Below are 22641 nucleotides of genomic sequence, written 5' to 3'. Positions count from 1 at the left end.
CCCAGTACAAACAAACCAGGGAGATAAACAAAGTACTAACTTTTATGTCAGAAACAATGGTGTGAGTACCCAGTATATCCTGCAGATAATACTCAAGAAATAACATGATAATAGTCTGCTCTAGCTGCAAGATGTGCAATAGTCTGCTCTAACTGCAAGATTTGCAATAGTCTGCTCTAACTGCAAGATGTGCATCACCGTGTGCCATGCAAGTCCATCTGCAGAACAAAGCGTTTACAGGGTTGTTCCATTCAGAATTTCTGCCTCCCTTGGTGGGGGGCAGGGGTGTTGAGGCTGCAAGAGGCAGCTGCCTACACAAAGGAGGCTGATACGGTGCCAGCTCAGACACGCACTTTAAAACCTTAAATGTGGAGGGGGGTCAAAGGTCGCTAGATTCCTAAGGCTACAGCTTGGCAACCACAGCCCTACAAAACAACACTGTGGCCTTCGCCCCGCTGGACTCAGCTTAGCTGTCATGGATCAAGTCATCAAACAGTCCAGCACAAGGCACATGGTGAGTCGGGGGTTAGGTGACGCCCAAAGCATCTCCAAATGTGTTGGATTTGATGAAGCATGCTTCCTGTGTACCCCTCCCCCAATCCCGCCATCCCTAATTCTGCCTAATTCTAAGGTTTATTGGTCATATAAGTTCACACTTATTTGGCTTAGTGTGATGCTTGCACTGACAAACAGACGACAAAGGACATGCAAGGTTGAGTTCCTTGCTCAAAGGTGCCATTTGTGGGATTGGTGGCATAGAATTCTGTGAATGGCACTGGAGGAGAAAGGAGAGGAGTGGTGTGTTTCGTGATATACAGGTTACAGTTTTACGCTCCTCAAATCCTCAAACATCTACCCTGGCAAAGAGGAGATGCTGCTCCCTCAGTTTTCCCACAAAATCTGTGGCATCACCAATAACCTAAAGACAGGAAACTGGCCGGGTTGTGTCTGTTCCTGTTTACACTGGAGAACCACACAAATGAGGCGGCATGACATTGATGGAATGTTATAGTAGATACGAAGAACACTGCAGCTCAGTTTGCTCTGAGTAAATGTAAGGATTTACGCCACAGTAAAGTCCAAAACAGGCAATGTTCAATTATTACATTATTCTTCAGTTCTTCAGGAAGTGAAATAAATGCAGCAAAATCCAAACTAGCAACAGTTGTGACCCATATCTCAGGAATAACTGCTGTACTGTTGAGAACAGCACATACATTACTAACAAACGTTCAACATGTGACTGAGAGCAGAAGCAAGAAGGAGCAGAACTCCAGGAAGAGGACAGGAAAGGAACCACAAACACATGCTTCACTTACATCAGAAATAGTCTAGTTGCAATGACAGCTGTGACCCCATACAGTTTAATTAATAAAGTGTGTTTTTTTATCCAGACTGTGTATTCATTATATCAAAGTTTTGCAAAACCTTATAACAGGAAATGTTCTCCCAAACAAAAATAGGGATGCTGAATTTAATATTATAGGCTAATACGCCAGTTACTGCGACAAAATGTATACAAATAATCCTAATAAAGAGGTCATAAAACATCTTGGACAGCAAAAGCAAGAACTGTTCTTGTTGAGTAGGACATGGATTCTGAGTCTAAAACCGTCACCAAATGATAACCAATCATGAGCCACTACAGTTGTGCTGGCGCTTGAAAGCAATGGATCTGCGCTCTTCGCAAGCCGCTCACCCTCCCTCCAAACAAGACGGCTCATTTCCAACCCGAAACCGCGGTTCACATACCCGCAGCAGTCACATTAAACCCTAAACTACCAACTCAGTAAGCTAACTGTGTCTGCATGGTCAGCAAATAGATTACACTGCACATCTATCGCCGAAATACATACGTGAGCGAGCGTTTGACTACGCCTAAAAAAAAAGAGAGAAAACTGGCCAATACCACTTTATATATATTTATGCAAACACTTCTCCTACGATTTCCTTTGAAATAAATCTGATAAGGCGCAATCGACCAGTTTTGTACGATACAGGTATAGATAAGAAACTCTTGGCAGGTTTAAAACCTTTCTGATAATTACATATCATGAAACGGACATAACTAACCACAGCAAAGTTTGATATTTAGTTTACTGGCTGTAATATATTGTAGTTTAGGCATTAAGACATTGTTCATCTGATGTAGTCCGTAGATTACCTAAAACTTTATAAATGGTTCTTTATAAAGATAAGATTCAAAGCAAAGAGATCAGCGTTAAGGTATTTTATTATTAAGTTATTGACTAAACTGATTAACCCAATCTTTACTTTTACAGTTGAAAATGGTCAGTATGTAAATAACACGACAGAACACAGTTAAAAGTAGACCCTCATTTAATGATGGTGAATAAATATATGATTTTAAAAGAAACATAAGGGAAGCTGCAGGCGTTCGGAGCAAATGAAAAGTAGCTAGGTCTTTGATCTTAGTGATCTTAGCACAGGACATTGTCAATTTGATCTATTGTAACAGCAGAAGCCAACAATGCAAACTTAAAGTTTGTATTTTGTTACCTGGCAAACCCAGAGCTACGAATCACCGATTCTCTGTATTGCAACAGGTGTTTCATGAAATTAATTATAGTCTGGATATATATTTATATGGAATTAATTTATCTATAAATCATTATATTTCCAAAGTTATAAGGCAATAAATCAAGGTAGGCCTACTTAACGAGTTTTTGAAAAGAAAAAGACTCGCATCACAAAGCTGCCTTTAACGTATAGGTGTGTTTTATGTGTGTGTGATTGATGTATCATTCGGCTATTAATTTTATACTATTCTTACATACATGATGTAAATATTATAAAAATGTTTACCAAAATGATTTTCAGAATAGCTATGCATAGGCTATGTAATATATGAAACGAAGAATATTTTAGTAAAACAAACATTTAACAATCATTTATTATTTTTGATTGAAATGTGCATTACTTACCTTTTGCGTCAAAACTCCAGTCAGAAACTAGACATTATGAAGCATTCTCGTAAATCCATAACAAGGAGGTAAGACAGCACCAGTTTCGTCCTAGAAAGCAACAAGCTGCACTTACGCTTTCAGAGATCTTACTTCGGTCATACCACTGTCACTCACGAAGGGGAGAGTGAATGAGCTGATTTTTCGTGAACTAAAATAACACTAGCAAACTTCATGACGGAACATGAGTACTGACATTGTAAACATTCTGTTTTTCGACTATAAATTGGGTTAAATAATAAATTACATTCTTTGAAACACGCTTTCCATCATTATCCCTGTGGACAAATAACATTAGAAAGACTGAACGTGCCTTTTCATGCGCCATACGACGGTCCTAAAGGAACTGGTGGGGGAGAGAGAGGGGGGCATTGAAGGTTTGTAAACGCGAAAGAATAGCGTGACAGCAGTGCATTGAAAAGGCGAGTGCCTACGACACCTGGCTGTTACTAGTTTTGAAGTAATGAATGATTTCAGACGCCCGCTGTTTCCTTGCTTTAAATCACGTTACGCCGGACTGAAACAAGTCAAATAAGAATATATTGAAATGTATTTACGTATATCAAGATTATAGGTCTATGACATTGATACTGTCGTGGAAGACGAATCTGTAGAGACCTATGGTGCGAGTGACCGTGCTGAATCAGTAGACCATAAACTCCGGCTCCCGTTGTCGACCCCCCCCCCCCCCCCGCCCTCTCTCTCTCTCTCTCTCTCTCTCTCTCTCTCACACACACACACACACACACACACATGCCGGTATGCCTGTCTTATGCAGCCAGATGGGGTTTGTCGCTGACCTGGCAGATGGCGCATTTTTATACTCCGTACAGCGCAGTTCCAAGTGAAAAGACTAGCTAATTAAACGGCGCTCCATTTCCATGTGAAAGCCGACGAATTTTAGGAGTCGATTTCCATATTCGCTGGAGTGGAATAACTCCACAGCCGGTCTCCGAGGGAATCTGATGTTAGAGGGGTCAGGGTGCAAAACGAAACTTTGTCAGCAGCACTGCGAAACAAGATGTGGACCGTAGAGCTCAGAATCTTATATTTTTTTTGTTTACATGACCTACTGAGGAGGGAAATAAATTGACCTTTAGATAATTTTTTTTACTTAATTAGTACAAGTGTTTGTTTTTTCCCCACCTTCACGCTCCTCTAGCCCACCCGGCTGGCGCTAACTGAGGCCGATCTTGTGCCGCCCTCTCGGTTGGTGGCGGTCTAGTGGCGGCCGCCTCTGCTCAGGCACGGAGGGGAACTAATTTTCGGCCCGGGAGTTTTATGCCAAAGACCAGCCCATTTTGTCTGCGTTCTGAGGGAACTTTGATAAATGATGCCACATTTCAAGTCTTATTATCCCGATGAATTTATTACTGACATTTCAATAAGAAAAGAAATCATAAATAGCTTATTGAACTGTTAAAGCATATAAACTTGAAAATAAAAATGAAACATCAGGACACTATTCTGTAAAACTCTTTGTAAAATGGTTTTTAATACAAATAGGAACATGCTATTTGACCACAAAATATAAATAGACGTTTTGTACTGTGGAATTCATAACAAGATATGTCCAATGAATAAATTGTATGGAAATGAAGCTTCACTCCTATAAACAGAAAAATTCTGCTCTTTTAAAAAGTCTGCACTTTTTCAGTCCTGTCTCATGGTCGTTTCTAGCATCCATCATTTGATAAACTTCCTTTGTTTGATTAGCAATAGCAACTTCCACAAGCATGTACTGTGTTCAATCAGTGGCAAACAATTGTAGTCTATTATGTGTGTGTGTGAGTGAGTGTGTGTGAGAGAGACAGAGGGAGAGAGAGAGAGAGATAACTGACTGGTTAACATTTTGAAGTGTTGTTGTAGAATTTTAAACTTCTTAAATTATTTTGTTTCTGATCACCACCACAACTAAGTGACCCACTGGGAGTTCTTCTGGTTGGCCATTATGGGCCTGACACAGTTTGTACTGGGTCAGGCAGTAGCCAGCGCCACTAACTGAGGCTGATCTTGTGCCGGTACCCAGCACAGAAAGATCCAACTACTACTGAAAATTTTTTATTCTCCTGCACACGTCGTAAGACTTGCATATTGAAAAATGGCTGCCAAAATCTACGCAGTAGTCAAATTATCCCTTAATTAATTAACTAATACAGTGATTTAGCTACAACTCAGACATGGGCAGATAAAGGTATGTATTTTATCAATTGAAATATCTGAATATATGTGTTTTTAAATTAGACGTTAGGTAAATTAGATTTAGGCCTATGTGAAGTTAGATAACATTATGTCACTTAAGTTAATCACGCAGGCTGTCATTTAATAATTTATATTGAATGCATGCAGCGCTCAGCTGGAGCAGAAAGGAGATGTGCACGTATTGAGCTGCTGATTTTTTCGCCTACCCAATCATAATGTCAGAAGGAAGGGATCTGTTGAGGTAGGCCAGTACGGAAGAGGATTAGGGCCACCATGAAAATATTATTTGAATTCTGACTTTAATCTCAGAATTCTGACTTTAATTTCAGAATTCTGACTTTTTTCTCAGAATTCTGACTTTAATGTCAGAATTCTGACTTTAATCTCAGAATTCTGACTTTTTTCTCAGAATTCTGACTTTAATCTCAGAATTCTGACTTTAATCTCAGAATTCTGAGTTTAGAAAAAAAAGTAAGAATTCTGAGATTAAAGTCAGAATTCTGAGAAAAAAGTCAGAATTCTGAGAAAAAAGTCAGAATTCTGAGATTAAAGTCAGAATTCTGAGAAAAAAGTCAGAATTCTGACTTTAATCTCAGAATTCTGACTTTAATGTCAGAATTCTGACTTTTTTTTCTAAACTCAGAATTCTGAGATTAAAGTCAGAATTCTGAGAAAAAAAGTCAGAATTCTGAGATTAAAGTCAGAATTCTGAGATTAAAGTCAGAATTCTGAGAAAAAAGTCAGAATTCTGAGATTAAAGTCAGAATTCTGAGATTAAAGTCAGAATTCTGAGATTAAAGTCAGAATTCTGAGATTAAAGTCAGAATTCAAATAATATTTTCATGGTGGCCCTAATCCTCTTCCGTAAGGCCTGTGGTTATGAGGTCAGCAGGAAAAAGTTTGATGCTGCAAATGCACGCCCCCAGCTGTTATGTCACACAGTACTGGTGGAAGCCCACGTGGCGTCTAGTTCCGCTTTCGTGCGCTTCCGGTCTTGAGACGGTTGTCCGCGCCGCAGTTTGTGGATGGTTGCGGTCGGCGCATTCGTACTGCAAAGATATTCCTCCAGACCAGTAAAGGGCCGATGTCGTCTCCTAGGTCTGAATGAAGCTTACGCAAAAGCAGGAGATACGGTTTAAAACCGCAAGTTGCAGGTGTTCTCAGGTTTTTAACACTATAAACATAACTTTCTTTTGTAAATCTGCTTAACTGTGTAGGATTTGTCTAACAAAGTTTGTAAGTAAATATGTTTAACATTTACCTCTGCCCGATCACGTTTCTCATTGGAAGTACTATTCGATTCTTGTGATGAAATAGTTTTGCGATCCTATATACTACACTGGACATGTATCGTCTAGGTTTATATTTATTAGTCAATTAATTCTAAGCTTTGTACCTTAAACTGACACAGTACTGTTATTATTAGAACCCGAAAACTATTGCGAGGGAACGTAAAACCATAAAAAAAACCCTGACCTCTTAGGGGCTCCGTAGTAATATATCATTAATCTTAAACAAATATAGATGAAAATAGCTTTCCAGAACAATTGATATTTATTGTTTTGAGCTGAACAAATTGAAAGGGGAAAGTTTTTTCCTACCTACTAGATATACCTAGTCAATTATCTTGCACATGCGCAGTCGACGCGCAAGTTTTCCGCTAGATATAAAAATATGGTCTACACGTGCCACGACCGCAGCCAAGCCCTGATGACGATATTTACGTTATGTCCCCCATGCAACTGAAAGCGCACGTCGGAAAAGTAAAGTATGACTTGGCCTTCAGGCAAGCTTTACTCCTGGCACCCCCCACATGTAATCTGTAAAATTGGTGGCAGTTTGACGCCAGCGGTTTGCTAAGTTGCCGCCCCCTCGTAGGACGCTGCCCTGGGTCACTGCCCATCTTACCCCTGTCAGGGTCCGCCACTAATACCATAAGGAGACATTTTTTTGAGCAGGCCAGTGGTTGTGATGTCAGCAGTTGTCAGGGTATTATGGGATTCTGGGGGCATTATTGCTCAGACAGCTGGATATGGCGTAGCTTCTCCTTGACACGCACAAACTCTGGAGCATTCTCCTGGTCCTGCCTGCTCTTCATCGCTTCCAGCTCATCCTGAGGGAGAGGAGTGGCAGAGTGTATTGTTTAGGGATGTGTTCGAGATACTCTGACACTTCATTTTTCTGACCAGCTGTGTGTGCTGTGATGGATGGGTATAGGCCTCCCTGTCCCTCTCCTTCTACATTTAGTATAGACTTCATTGTATTTTTACAAGGGGCCCTTTCCAACGGGGGTGTCCCAGAGAGCATTATACCCACATACATATACATTATGCCCACATGCATGTACACTCATACATACACATGGCACACTGAGTAAACCTAAAAAGGCAGGTGGAAGTGAAGCAGAGGAACAGTAACCAAAAAGGTTGACTAATAAGTAAAGAACTCTGGGGGTCAGCAGGATGCCTTCTGCACTAGCTGCTGCTAACCCTGAGCTGGGTGGATAGATGGATGGATATAAATTTGTGAATAATGAGTAATGATGGTTTTTTCCTGCTCCATGAGTCTAAGGTTCTCATTTTCTATTGCCTTGAAACCCTAAATCTGTGCTGGTGTAAAGGCAGAGCCCAGAGAGCTTTAAGGAGTGGCCCTGCACTGAGGTAGTGTCTGCAAGCGAACGGCCCCTCACTGGCGTAACGACTGCGAGGGAACGGCCCCTCACTGCGGTAACGACTGTGAGGGAACGGCCCCTCATTGGGGTAATGCCTGCGAGGGAACGGCCCCTCACTGGGGTAATGACTGCGAGGGAGTGGCCCCTCACTGGTGTAGTGTCAGCGAGGCAGTGGCCCCGCACTGGGGTAGTGTTAGTGAGGCAGTGGCCCCGCACTGGGGTAATGACTGCGAGGGAGTGGCCCCTCACTGGTGTAGTGTCAGCGAGGCAGTGGCTCCGCACTGGGGTAGTGTCAGCGAGGGAGTGGCCCCTCACTGGGGTAGTGTCAGTGAGGGAATGGCCCCTCACTGGTGTAGTGTCAGTGAGGGAGTGGCCCCGCACTGGGGTAGTGTCAGCGAGAGAGTGGCCCCTCACTGGGGTAGTGTCAGTGAGGGAGTGGCCCCTCACTGGTGTAGTGTCAGTGAGGCAGTGGCTCCGCACTGGGGTAGTGTCAGCGAGGCAGTGGCCCCTCACTGGTGTAGTGTCAGTGAGGCAGTGGCCCCGCACTGGGGTAATGACTGCGAGGGAGTGGCCCCTCACTGGTGTAGTGTCAGCGAGGCAGTGGCCCCGCACTGGGGTAGTGTCAGCGAGGGAGTGGCCCCTCACTGGGGTAGTGTCAGTGAGGGAGTGGCCCCCCACTGGTGTAGTGTCAGTGAGGGAGTGCCCCCGCACTGGTGTAGTGTCAGCGAGGCGGTGGCCCCGCACTGGGGTAGTGTCAGCGAGGCAGTAGCCCCACACTGGGGTAGTGTCAGCGAGGCGGTGGCCCCGCACTGGGGTAGTGTCAGCGAGGGAGCGGCACCTGCTGCATTTTCTTCTGTCGTTTCTGCAGCTCCTGCTCCAGATCAGAGAGTGGCTGCAACGCCTGCTCCTGCTCCCGGTGCTGATTCAGTCGCCGCTGCTCCAGGCGCTGCTGGAGCTCTGGCTTGGCCCCTGAAGACAATCCCCTCCACAGAGACAGTGGTGTCACATGCATGAATGTGGACTCACTGTCTCTAACACCATTCCCACAGGTACTCCATGCAGTGCCCGCAATACACAGTCTTTCTGGCTGTGTTCTGAACTACCATTCATACCGTTTGTGAGTGAGAAGCAGCTCCCGGTGCAGGTCCTGGTAGCGGGGGGGTTCCGCCGTAGACCCAAATGTCCTTTTGGGTCGGTGGGCTAGTCCCCCAGGCGACTCCATGGCCGAGCCTGATGAACTCTGAGGTAGAGGCCCAGGTGCTGTCCTGGGGCTGACAGAGTTACTTCTAACTGCTCTGTCACTTCCGGTGATGTTGTGACTTACTCACGTTCCCAAAACAGCTGTGTTATTCTACCACTGAATAAAGAATTTACGTAAGTGATTGTATAATTCTAAAACACATATAAAACACCTATGCATGTGCGTGAATGGACTTGTATGATTTACAAGAATAAAATTATTGAACTTAAACATTAGGACTAATGGATGAAACTGGAAACTCAGTCTAACTGCACAAGCTAAGGGATACTGCAGCTGTTTGGGCTCAGTGTGAACCAAAGTTGTCCTTTAACATTTTCTTAAGAATTCTTAAGAATTACTGTATTAAGATTTTGCTGATCCAGTGCAGATCTCTCTAGTGATTATTGCATTTTAATCTTGTTATAAGTATATTTTGCTTCACACTCATATATGTAGACATTATACCTGATAGTCATACAGTTTCTTTTCATTTTTTTCCAGTAGCTAATTTTATTTGAGAACTATTTTCATAATGAACTTTTAAAGTCTACAAGATTAATACATTTACTGCAAGGAAGTGTGGAGCTGTTTTATTACATACGTCCCACTTCCCTCTCTGGTTAGGCCATCAGGAACTCGAATACCACCAGCAGGGCCACTGTGGCACACTGCACAAAGCCCGTAGAGCAGCAAAGCCAGTAGCTTCCTTCTTTGAAAGCTTTGTGACTCCCCGCAGCTGCTAGACTCCCACGGCTGACCTACACACTGCAGTATCTGCAGACCTTGTGGCGTGGTGTGATGGTGACGCAGCTCAGCTGGCAGCCTGGGAGTCTCTGCACTGCGATGGTCTGAATGAGTGGGTGCAGTTCATTGTCACCCCCTGCGACTTCCAAAGACCTTCAGGAAAGAAACAATGTTTAAACACAAACATGCTGTACCTATTTAGAAAAGATTATGCAATTAAATAAATGCTTATTTTATCTTGATGCTTTGGAAAAAATGCTCAGAAATCAGTGTTGATATATATATATATCTCAAAATGCTTACAGAATGATACTTTAGAGATATCTATTTTTTTTTATTTGTTATGGCTTTTTTTAAATTTTTTATTTGTTATGGCTTTGCTTGTATCATTTTGACCCTACAGTTAGCATTTCTTCATTTGCTACGAAAAGTTCTAAAAAGTGTCATTTCTATCTGTACACAGGTATAAAACCACCGGCACAAACCCCAGCAGAGCCATGCTTAGCATTCCCTGCTGGACACAGAGTGTAATTACAGGACTGCTATTATTATACTGTGTTACTGGTTTTCTTTACCTACATAGTGACAAAATTCACAAAATAACAGGCAAAACACCCAGCCGCAAAGTAGCAATAGTATGTTAGCCATCAGTCCCCGTTAACTATGACTAGTTTCTGGCTGCCAAAATTCCTTAAAAAAATATTGATTTACAAAAAATACAATGTCTATATGAATATTGTGTTTACCATTGCTATATTGTAATTTTATATTAGCAATATGTTACCTACATACAAATTGCAATAATATATTACAAATTAATGTTACCTACAATGTTTTTGTGATATATTACAGACTGGTTTTTGCTCTAATTCAGGAATGAATATATTTGTTATTATAAGAACGTGTACAGTAAGTGATATCAACTGACATTATAAATATCAGTCGGAAACTATTTAAAATGCAGGAACCAGATGCTTAAGGAAAAGAGTTCAAGACGATTCCAACACTGTACATTTCAACCATCAGCAATCTGTCAACTTGCTAGGCTCTAAGAAACAGCAGCTTTTAAGAGTCGAACTGCTCACCACATATGGCTCCCCATCCATTATTAGATAACCTGTTGAACATGCATATCAGTTACACCCCCAAAGCCCTACTCTTTACCTGTTCCATAGCGCGGCAGGGCAGCATATCAGCTAACAGCTTTCCAGGGAGACAGAGGCAGAGCAGTAGCTTAACAAGACAGCACACAGGCTCCCTTAAGGGGAGGTTCTTGTGCCCTTGAAAGAAGATTACCAAGCTAACCACTATGTGCACGGCGGACATGGGGTATCACATTCTGCAAGAAGCAGATGGCAGCACACACAGATACGAGCGCACTCCATGTGTCATTGTGTACGTAAAGGCACCTGCAGTGGCTAGGGGGTGGACGGTAAGTGATACCCGCTGGACCGTCCAGAATGCAGCTCACTACACCTGATATGCTTTACTCCACCTTAGCAGTAACCCTGGTGGTGATTGGTTCTATCCCCTGTGGGCAGCAGATGGCAGTCTGATTAAGGAAACAAACTCCAATATGTTCTAAACAGTTTCTTATTCCAGATCTTCTCAGAATACTTTCAGCTTTAATTTGATATGGCACAGCTTTAAACTGAAAAAAATATAGACAAAAGGTCACTGAACAAATTATGCTGCCTGGAGTTTTCAACTGCTTTCATGATCCCTCAAGGCAGGCAGGTCTTAAGAGAGGTGCCAGACCAAACCTGCAGAGAATGCGGAGCAGCAGCGGTACAGGGAGGCCAGAATGTACTTTTGTGAACACAACAGAGCCTTTGATTGTGTTGAGAATGTCAAGCTATAGAATATTCTCAAAATGGCTGTACCAAAGCATCTCATTGTCATTATGAAGAGTCCCTGAACTGGACAAGAAGCCACATGCGGGATGGAAGGGGACCTTCATTCCTTGAATTGTTTTCTTAAGCAAACACTTGCCCAGTGGGTGATCAACCTGTGGGCTGAGCCTGGGACTCTCCCTTTTTCAGACTGTTTGTGGAAGAAAAACCCTTCAAATCTGCATAGAAATCTAAAGCCGTCAAACCCCAGCATTCCACAGTGCCATTGTTGTCTGTTGTTAGCCAAATTAAATTGAAAATCAGTAATGAGGTTGTAAAACAGTGTGCGGTGGATGTTCTATGGTGGGCCAAAATCTGATGAGTACCCTGTTCAGCTACGAGTGTCTAATCACTGGTAATATAAAATAAACCTCTATTTTTTCTTTCAGCAGAAAAGCTTTGCTGCAGTGGTTATGCTTCCATAGAGCGATTTTCTGCCCCTTTGTATCCACATTGGCGCTGAAATAGCATTTCTTTTGTTCCAAACCAATCGGTGTCACAGTCCCCATCTTCTCCTCCTGTTCCCAATCCATATGGGACAGTTAAGTTTCTGACTAGTCGATTGGATGTGATTCTCATGAAGTTGGTTCATTCATCAATGGCACTCAGAACCTAATATGCATTTTTTTGTCACAAAAACCTATTAAGTAACAGAGATGTTACATTTCTTAATGGTTTATGGTCTTAAGGATTAGTATTATGTTTGTACATTCAGAATGTAATATGAGTCATTTTAAGTTAATTTGGTTTGTTTGTACATCAGACAGAAACATGATTATTTGTTGAATAACAGTTGAATGAAACATATATGGAAGTGGTACAGTGCTGAAGTGATTAGCACTGTCGCCTCACACCTGGATTCCGTGTGTGTGGAGTTTGCATGTTCTTCCTATGTCACATTCTAGCTTCCGTGTGTGGAGTTTGCATGTTCTTCCTATGTCACATTCTAGCTTCTGTGTGTGGAGTTTGCATGTTCTCCCTATGTCACGTTCTAGCTTCCGTGTGTGTGGTGTTTGCATGTTCTCCCTATGTCACGTTCTAGCTTCCGTGTGTGTGGAGTTTGCATGTTCTCCCTATGTCACGTTGTAGATTCTGGACCTGAAATGCCCAACACTGTGTGCATCTCTATCTGACTGGTGCATGAGTGTGCCCTGTGATGGGTTGGCACCCCATCCTGGGTTATTCCCAACCTCATCCCAGCCCCAAGGATAGCCCCTGTGACCCTAAACAGGACAAGCAGTTTCAGAAAATGAATGGACGGATGAAGCATAAATTGATTATAAGAACTTGTGCCCTAAGCAAGTTGGCCACTGATGTGGTTAAGCGGGTTAGGAAGCTGGGCTTAGGAGTGGAAGGTTGTAGGTTCAGATCCCAGAACCAGCAGAATGACTTCACCATTCACCATCTGAAGAAGTCCCATAACCCTAGCTGCTCCAGGGACTGCCTGACTCTGTCTTCTCAATTATACATCACTTTGGATAATAGCATCTGCCAACTAAATAAAATGTAATTACATTTTGTATTCAGTATGGCAGGCAGCAGTGTGAGAGCCTTGCTTTTTACTTCTCCGGTGCTTTTAATACTACCAGACCAGATTTAATAGAAAGTAAGGTCAGCAAGATGCAAGTGGAGGAGCCAATGGTCTCTTGGAAAATGAACTTCCTAATTGGTAGGCCAGAGAATGTGAGACTGTAGAACTACATGTCAGATACCACAGTGAGCAACATGGGGCCCCCTCAGGGGACGGAATTGTTGCATTTTCTGTTCACACTCTACACCTCAGGGAGCAGTACTGTCGCATTTTCTGTTCACATTCAACCTCAGGGAACACTACTGTTGCATTTCCTGTTCACGTTCTACACCTATGGGGACAATACTGTTGCATTTTCTGTTTTCACGCTCTGCACCTCGGGGGATGGTACTGTTGCATTTCTGTTCATGTTGTACACGTCAGGGGATGGTACTGTTGCATTTTCTGTTCATGTTCTACACCTCAGGGGATGGTAATGCTGCATTTTCTGTTCACGCTCTGCACCTCTGACCTCTACAAGTTGGATACCTGTCAGCTGCAGAGGTTTGTAAGCTGAGTCTGCTGTTGTGGCAAATGAAAACAATGGACAGGGGCAGAGTACAGAGGTGTGGGGAGAAGCTTTGCTGAGGCGTGTTAGCTAAACCACTTGCAGCTTAACAGCACAATGACCAAAAAAAAAAACTGGTAGTGGATTTTAGGAAACAGAAGTCCTCCAAGACACCAGTCTCCATCAAGGGAACAGAGGTCGCAATACGTAATGCAGCTGGACAGCAAGATGGTCTGAGCTGGGAACATGGAGGCTGTATTCAAAGCCTGAACCAGCTCTGTTTCCCGGGAGCCTTCGGTCATTCCCTTTCGCATATACATGTGGTGTCCCCTATACACCTTTTGTTCACTTCCACTTTAGTTAGTTACTCTCTATTGAAAGGGAAAGCTAGACATTTGGTGTAAACCCAAACTTTTTCAATAGCATTTTATTAAATCTGAAGTACGGAGTCGCATTGATATAAATGTGTTTTAATAACGTGTTTATAGTAAAGCATCTTTTTCTTGAGTACAACAGCAGTGCTCCCTCTGTGAATGATGAAATATTTTCGCTATTTTAACATTACATTACCCTTTGTAATGTCCCTTGCGGAACTCGGAAACCGGTGGTTTTATCTGTGTTCTGCTGCTTTTCCCTGACAGGCTGACTAATATCTGTGCGTGTTTAGTCTGGCCTGAGTGTTTACTGTCAACGTAGAAGAACGAGAGAAATGAAACGTTGAGAAAAGATTCAGAGGATCTAAAGTACAGGGATTTTTGCGAATATCTAAAACAAACTGCGAGCATGACGAACGGTGGGTACTTAAGTTACGTTTTACCGTAGCGTTGACGTTAGCAGTTCGGTTTTCTGACTCCGGTCCCTTTCGCGAAGGAAATAATAGCAGGAAATAAGTATGTCTGAGGACGTGGCTTTGTTGTTACAACAATTATGCTGTAGACTGGTTGTCTTTTTCAGAAGAATATCACATTATGTGCTATTTTGTCTATCTAAACAGCAAGTGACAACGGGCGGGTGTTTATACAATAAAGCACAAGTAAACTCCGTTTAGCCTACACCGACATGGCTAAGCTACGTACCCGGTAAAACGAATCAATGCTTACTAAGCGGTAAGTGGCGTGAGCCATAACATCCTGACTGGGCGTCAGCAGCAGACCATATTCTTTATTTTGACTTCTTTTGTAATTAACAGTTCACTTGGATGAAAGAGTTTCAGTGGGGCAACAAAATGGGTGACCCGGGAAGTGGCAGTTTCGTGAATATCTGTTATCAAGTTTGCGAGATTCCGGTAACCAACTAGTTATTTTCTGTTTAAGAGGAGTGGTCAAATGGCTAACATGGGTCGATTTGACCGTAATGAAATGTGGATAGATTTTTGTCCGCATGTTTTGTCCCTGTACAGTGTACTCATTCGATGGCATCCTGGTGTTCGGGCTCCTGTTCATCTGCACCTGTGCCTACCTAAGGAAAGTACCTCGCCTGAAGAATTGGCTACTCTCAGAGAAGAAAGGTGTTTGGGGCGTTTTCTATAAAGGTATGAAATAATAATAATAATAATAATACATAATACATCCAATAGACTAAATGTGAAGAGACACCAGCAATGGGAGATGTTACAGCTAAACACTGCATTCAGTTGACAAAATGTTACATACTTAAGGTCCAGTTACATAGGCCTGTTTAATGTGTTCATTTGGTTGAAGCTGCTGTAGATGAGAAATCTATTCAGCTGACTGACCAGGACATTAGCTACCTAATGTCACGATGGGAAATATAGCAAAGGTAACAGATGGAGTAGTTGTTGAAACTGTAAACAGACAAGGTTTTAAATTGCACAGTGAGATACAGCCACAGGAAATCTCATCATCCTCATTATAGTAACATTTTCATTTTTTTCCAGCACCTGAACTTTCAGTTTATCATTTGAAAGCCACTAGCCGCAAAAAAGCTCATGTTACAATGCAAAACAAAAACAATGTAATGTAATGCATTTACTGTTTGTTTTAGCTGAATTGCCTGATACCATCCTGGGCTCACAAAATAACTTTAAAAAAAAAAAAAAACAGGTGACGGTCAGTTGGGGTTCAAAACCTGAGGAGGGTGTGGTTAAGTATGTACTGTTAGTTACTACCTAGAGAAACCCAATGGGAAACAACAAAATAACCGGTACTAGGTTAAAGCACACAGTGAATGACTTAGTAATATGGTAATTACTCAGTATATGGTTTAAGCTCTGCTTTCTTTTATCTCCAGGCTTGTTCATGCTTTTTACATGTTGTTATATATATAAAAAAAACTCTAATCAGTTCAGTGGGACTTTGAAAACTACTGTGGTTTTAATAGACATCTTATAAAAACTTATATGCTGTGTTTACCTCAGTTCGATTTTAGCTGCAGTGGCTGAGGTGGTGTGACCAGTCCCAGCTCACGTTTTTCCTGCTGTGCTTGTCTTTTTCTGTACATACAGCTGCAGTGATTGGGACGAGACTTCATCTAGGTGTGGCACTCTCCTGCTTTGCCATGGCCTTTTATGTTCTGTTCATAAAATGACAGGCAATATTACATTTGGATGCAAGGAACGGTACCTTAGACATGCCCAAGGACTTGCGTGTACAGCGAAGGCTGCCCTCTACTGGCCAGGAAGTCCAGACACTTTGTATCATCTGGTGTTTTGCCCAGCTACCAAGCAAAGACCTACACTACAAGAAAACTGACTTCTGCAGTGTGTTCTCGGTACTCTAATACTGCAAGTGACAGGTTATGTAATTTGTAGCAGTTATTGTGAAGGATGGAGAAGAGCAAAATTATTTTGGCCAGCGATTTTTGTATTTGCATTTGACTGTTTGAAAAGAAGCGGGTAACAGATTTTTTTTTTTAAATTTACGTTATTGTTGGGTCACATAGAAATTCTTCAGGCTGTTTAGGTTATTTAGAACAGGGGTGTGTAAACCTCAAACAGTGTGCTGTTTTCTGTTTACCCAGGCAATCGGGAATTCGACCGAGAAATTATCTTTCATACAGTTCATTAATGCCTCGTTTTTTGGTTGCTAACAGTTACAATAAATATGCCCTTCTTAACCCCATAATTCTCATGTTTAACATTGTAGACAGTACCCCCCCACCCCAGGGGCATTTGGTTTAGCCTAGTGGGAATAGTCCATTTAGGGCCTTACACAGGGCACATTCAGTGAAAGCTCTTCTCTTACTGGAAAACTGTTGATATAAGCCAGGTCTTGCTAATGAATAAAATAAGAATGTGTCAATATTTTTCCATGCTTTAAGTTCTTGCTGTAGTCTGTGTTAGATTTTAAGAACAAGTTTGTAAATATTGTTTTTTAAAGAGTATCAGCTGCTGTCTGAGAAGAGGGGAAATGGTTATATAAATGTGTTCTGCCCAATTAGAGTGTAAACATAAACACTAGTGATTTCAACTTATTCCAAAGTTCGTTTTCTGTATGTTACAAATGTCTGATTATATAAATTTATTTAAAGTTCTATGGTGAAATAATTGCTAAAATTGAAGGTGAGTTTTTTAAGCTTTAAAATGCAGCAATTAGTGCCACATGGAATTCTTAATACCTCGCCTTTTAGATCTTTTGAGCTGTTATAACCCCTTTGGAAATTAATTGTATAAATACATAGAGATATTGAAGCATAATATAGATTTAAGTAAATTTGATAGTCTGTTATAATATCCAGGGCTGTCTGATAATACATGTATTTAAGCATCTGTGGATTGACATTATTATAAGTCAGTGTTGTCACAGTTAAAAGAGGGCCAAGGTGGGGAGAAACTTTATAGTTGGTGCTCATACTGGATGGAGGGGAAATTCCTCGGGCTACAGAAGCGAAGCAGGGAGGGACCTGATGCCTGCTGGAGACTCAGGCTCTGATTTTGCCCTTCTTTGCATGTTACTCCTGTTTGGCACCAAGTGGCATGTAAGTTCTCAGCTTTTGCATCAGTCCACAATTTATGCTAAAATTCTAACCAATTCAGTTTCACTGTGTTTTAAATTTATCATTGTTTCAGATTTAATTAAAACTTGTATTCGCCAAACTTGTCTTATGTTGGTGTTTTAGTTCTTTACTTTTTTACTCTTGGGAAAATTTGTATCTGGACTGGTGCAAAAGCTGGGCAGATCAGGATCTTAGTGTGCAAGTCAAACTCAGCTTTGAGTGAGCCGGAAGAACTCAAGCTGTCTGGAGCCTCTAGGCATCATGGATTCAAATAGAAGGTCAACGGAATAGGGGACGGGGAGAGAGAATATTACAGCTTAAATATGCTGCTGATGGTCCAGCTTCACCATCCAATAACCTTAAACGGAGACAAACAGGATTTACCCCCTTTATTGATGTGAGAAGCATTTTGCAGGGGGAGGGTTCAATGCTGGGGAAACTGGTCTACAGAGAGGAGTCATACCATTCCACAAGCACCTGCATATGAAACAGTTGTTTATTGGTTATTTACACTGCATGTGCAATTAAATATAAATGTCGCGTTTGAGAGTCTAACAGCTAGATGACAACCTCAAAGTTCACACGTGCTTTCATCTAATGTTTCACAGTTGAATACTGTACCTTAGAAAACACAATGAATTAAATAATTTATTGTTGCATTTGTTTATTGATCTTCCCTTTGATGGTCTGGTTCCTGTTTGTGTTCTATATTTTCAAATAAACTATCATTCTTTTTAGCACCCTTGTCCTGTATGCTGTGTTTTGTTCATCAGTATAAAACTGGCAAGATTGCTTGTCTTTTGACTAAAGAAACAGCAGAACTATTTCAGCAGGATTTAAGAGTTTAATACAATCAGAACAGTCAGCAGTGGTGTCCGCTGAGCTACCAGCTCTTCCAGAACGAATTTGTAGATTCACGATTTTGTTACATGCATGTATGATCTGGTACACCAGCAGTGAAATGACAAAGTTAAATATATCTGAAAATATTGAAAGTGCCAGTTGTGGTTATGACTTATAGCAGGGAGTAGAGGCTTTCCCTAGCCTCTCAGTCCCAGCCATAAGGCTCCAGGCACCTGGAACAGTTCATGGCATAGGAGCTGAGTGTCTTTGATAATGCTAGATGCTGCAGAGGGGTTTTTGTATCACAGAAGAGATTCTGAATTTCCCCAGCCGTCTCAGGTGAGTCGCTCCCTACCTTTCTTTTTTTTTTTACCTGGGTTATGAGAGGTAGATGTTGAATTTAGGATTAAGAAGCAATTGAACTACCTCTTTGCTGGCTGTATCTGTGGATGTGCATTATCCAAAATGTAGGTTAGTCATTTGTTACTTAGCAAATAGTTTATTCAAAAATGTTAGCATGGAATGTTTTTAGCAATGTATATATGCAGCTAGACAATTTTTAGGAGCAATAATTATTGTCACCATTTCAGGCAGGGTCAGCCTGCCCTACAGGTGAGATAGGCCTCCACCTAGGGTGCCATTTAATTAGGGGGTGCAAAAGGGCGAGTGAAAAAAGTGACAATACAGTTATTTGCACTAGTTTTTATATTTTACTACAATGTACAAATGTGAGCCAGATAGTTGGCAGCTAGATACCCTGGGCTATTGAAATGTTTTTAATAACTTATAAATGAACTGACAAAATTTGATATACTGCTGGTCTGGAGATAGGAGGGCTCAACAGAATCTTGCCTGCGGTGCCAGAACATCCAGGATCAGCCCTGATTTCATTTATACCACATGCTATGTCTTACTTGATTTTATGAATTTATTTATTTATGTTGGTGTTTTTCAGGATGGTAAAGTACCACAAACCATAAACTGGCGTTTAACTAATTATTATTCTTTATTAAACCAGTTTAGTCACGTTTAACAATACTGATGTCGTTAGTTTTGTTAGTACACTGCAGTGTTTTTTTTTGTTACTAGTTTTTATTAGTAGTATTGATAGTGTTTTTTCACCAAAATGCACTGTAACATTGTTACATGACGTACAAAATTCATCCAGAAGAAGTGGTATGTGACGAACAGCTTTTTTGGTATTACGTCGGTTGTAGCCGAACTCCTACGCAGTCAAAGGTGTGTTGTAACTTCCAGCCACTAGGGGCGCACTTACGAAATCTTTCGAGCTAACGTAACATGTGTCGCGAACCACTCCGAGCGCAAAATTATTCAAGCCGGAAGTGTGGTTCGGCGTTTGTTAGTCGTGGAAGGATGAATGTGATGTGGGTGCGAGCGGCTTAGGTAGTGAATGAATGAGTATATATATATATATATATATATATATATATATATATATCTCTCTCTCTCTGTATGTAAGTATGTATATGTATATATGTGTGTGAGACAGAATGAAAATGTTTGTTTTGAATTATTTAAATCTACACAATGATCTTATTTGATCAGGTTGGAGTCTGGCCTTACTCTAATACTGAGATGATAAAAAACGACGCGCTAGCCAACTAGGCGGTGTGCGTGTATGTCACCGATTCGAAGGCTTTTTATGGTTTAGAGATGATGAATTGATCAGATATACTAGTGCCGAGTGGCTCGCGGGGATCCCGCGTCCGTTTCTCGGGCCATGAGTATAAAGGCGATTCTGATCTAACCATTGTGCCGAATCGGTGTGGGCCCTGCTCTAAATGTAGATTACTGATTATCATTTGGAGTATTTCTATGTAAAGACGGTAAGGCTGGCAAGGAAAGGGTAAAGTTTCTCCTTACTGAAATACCAGATGAAGTATCTTACACTCGATCAAAGTTTATTCTCGATACAACAATTAAGGTCAAGTTTTTATTTCGCCAGTAACTTTACTAACGGTTTGGGATCTGTGTTGTGAGAGTTCACTAAACTGTTGTCTGAATATTTTTATGCTGATCGGAGTGGTAATCCATGTGATTCAACCTAGCATCAAACTTTCAAGAGCTTTTTATTATTTAAGCAGCGACTGTGCATCGAACCACTCCGAGAGTAGCACGTGAATACGTTAGGTGGAGTAGAATCCGCCGCCCTCCTTTCTCGAGTAGCCCCTGTTTGTGGAGGCGTTATGGTGGCTCTCTGTTGAGAAAAACAACCAAGTTGTTAATAGGCTTTTCTTTAGTCTGCCGCACCCCCCATTTAAATCTTGTTTTCCTACTCAAAACGATTCAGTAGGCTCGGTAAACACCATGCCGGCCTTCCCATCATTACTAGTCAGAACGCCATCGCCTTTGTTTAAAAGCTGATCTCATTACGCTTAATCCTACCAAATAAGCAAATTGTGAAGCTTGACACAGACCGTTGCCAATATTGAAGGTATAGTTTGAGACAAATACACGCATTTGGAGAAGTTATGAATAACCTTAGAGTTCATAAAATAAAATTGGTTTAACGTGAGCAGCAGGAATGTGTCGTGATGGCTCAGGGCGGTTTCGTATTCCACCTCCCTGTGTGTGGAGTTTGCAGAGAAACGCAACAGAAAAACAACATACAGTCCAAAGACATACTTTGGCTGGCGGACTATCTCTACATTGACTACAGAATGCTGTTGTGCTCCACCCCCGTCATTAATATTAGGTTCTGCTGAAATGAGAGAAAAAATATCAGAATATAATGTTTGTGTGTTTCTGTTTAATAATAAAATGAGAAAATTAAATGTATTCTTACCGATTGTTCCTTTGATGCTGTAAATGGACAATTTCTGGGGGTTAACCCACATTTGTATTTGAGCTGTCGCACCGCTGTTCCTGGGTGGATCTTCCTCCGCCGGAATTGTTAGAATTCTCCTGGAAAGTTGAATATTTTATGCGTCTAACATCAAAAATTGTGATCGTACAGCATTGACTGGTGGATTATATGGGGGGCGGGTGGTCATGCTGAAAAATACTGTATTTTGAGCTGATCTGTCACACCTGCGGGGTCTCCACTTTTGAGTTGCTGTGAAAAAGGCTGATATGCGGTCATTACACGTTTCCCCGTTATTGTACAGGTAAATATCAAAGTAATTTTCTGCATTGCTGGATGATTTTTCCCCACTCTTACTGCACACAACACAATAACATGTTGCAAAGACAGTATTCATGCTGGAGTTTTAAGTATGGTTAAAGTATACTAAACACTTTTCAATGACTGCCGCAAAAGTGTTTAAATGCAGAAAATAACACGTAGAAGTTACCCATCGTCATTGCTGAAGGTCTCCTTCTGAAACAGGGTCTGGTTTTTGGTCCTCAGAAATTCTTGGTGGTGATCATAGGTAGCCTTTAGATGTAAATCCAGGCTGTCCCTTGGAACCTGAAAAGGTAGGTCTTTGTAGTATGTACGATCCAATATTCTAATCTTATTTTCCTGTAATATTTTACAATATATGAAACGGATTCAATTGTTATAGCCTATACCCCTGCGTCGTGGTGGAAAACGCCGCGTCTGGAACTAGCCAAGGTTGCGCTCTCACTTAAACGGCACCACGGCTGGTCATTTTGAGCAAGATGCACGGGTTTGTTGTAGGGCAGCTTCTGTTAAAATTAGAATAACGTGGAAAGGCAACGAGAAGCGAGTAATTTAATGTTCAGCATAGCTCCGTTTCAACATGGCTAGCAAGCGCTTTTCGATGGTAGACAAAAAGTAGCCTCGATTTACCTGACACTCCCGTTTACCAGTGAACGTGTTATCATTTTCATATTTAAGTGGCGGGAAGGGATCCCGATGGCTTGGCATTTTGGATATATGCTGTTGCTGCTTGAATAAAACCTATCGGGCTCCGTACTTATGTCACGTTGTCCGCGGGAATGTTTGCTGTCGCTTCATACGGTTGCTAAGAGATGCGCCGCAGCTCGCTCCAGTCCTACAGTTGTTTTGCACGGTGTTTCTCGGAGGTCCTGCTATCTTTGGTATAAA

General features: G+C 41.6%; 3 protein-coding genes and 1 non-coding gene across 6 annotated transcripts; 2 read left to right on the top strand and 2 right to left on the bottom strand.

The window, feature by feature from the left end:
- Window positions 1-6053: 6053 nt before the first annotated feature.
- On the bottom strand, window positions 6054-11164 carry LOC111834402 (protein FAM107B). 3 transcript variants are annotated; one of them, XM_072713284.1, is made up of 5 exons: window positions 11006-11164; window positions 9880-9994; window positions 8970-9214; window positions 8696-8840; window positions 6054-7299 (listed from the first exon to the last, which is right to left on the bottom strand). In XM_072713284.1, the coding sequence occupies exons 3-5, from the start codon at window positions 9077-9079 to the stop codon at window positions 7198-7200; spliced, it is 357 nt and encodes a 118-aa protein (XP_072569385.1). In that variant the 5' UTR covers window positions 9080-9214; window positions 9880-9994; window positions 11006-11164; the 3' UTR covers window positions 6054-7197. The 3 variants fall into 3 exon arrangements, with proteins under 3 accessions (XP_072569385.1, XP_072569386.1, XP_023649423.1); XM_072713285.1 differs by having other exon boundaries at window positions 8970-9128; XM_023793655.2 differs by having other exon boundaries at window positions 8970-9994.
- A 3283-nt stretch (window positions 11165-14447) lies between these two features.
- Window positions 14448-18505, top strand: tmem167b (transmembrane protein 167B). Its single transcript, XM_023793657.2, has 3 exons — window positions 14448-14604; window positions 15211-15342; window positions 16276-18505. Exons 1-3 carry the CDS (start codon window positions 14595-14597, stop codon window positions 16356-16358), a joined length of 225 nt encoding a protein of 74 aa, XP_023649425.1. The 5' UTR covers window positions 14448-14594; the 3' UTR covers window positions 16359-18505.
- Window positions 18506-19987: 1482 nt separating this feature from the next.
- On the top strand, window positions 19988-20376 carry LOC111836001 (small Cajal body-specific RNA 2). Its single transcript, XR_002836325.2, has one exon.
- A 305-nt stretch (window positions 20377-20681) lies between these two features.
- On the bottom strand, window positions 20682-22562 carry cfap276 (cilia and flagella associated protein 276). The gene is made up of 5 exons (XM_023796862.2): window positions 22384-22562; window positions 22143-22259; window positions 21923-22038; window positions 21415-21533; window positions 20682-20826 (listed from the first exon to the last, which is right to left on the bottom strand). Exons 1-5 carry the CDS (start codon window positions 22459-22461, stop codon window positions 20756-20758), a joined length of 501 nt encoding a protein of 166 aa, XP_023652630.1. The 5' UTR covers window positions 22462-22562; the 3' UTR covers window positions 20682-20755.
- Between the last annotated feature and the right edge of the window lie 79 nt (window positions 22563-22641).

This window comes from Paramormyrops kingsleyae, chromosome 6 (genome assembly GCF_048594095.1).
Source record: "Paramormyrops kingsleyae isolate MSU_618 chromosome 6, PKINGS_0.4, whole genome shotgun sequence".
NCBI classification, from domain to species: domain Eukaryota; kingdom Metazoa; phylum Chordata; class Actinopteri; order Osteoglossiformes; family Mormyridae; genus Paramormyrops; species Paramormyrops kingsleyae.
Note: the sequence above shows the minus strand (reverse complement) of the source record. Positions and strands in the feature narration are given on the sequence as shown.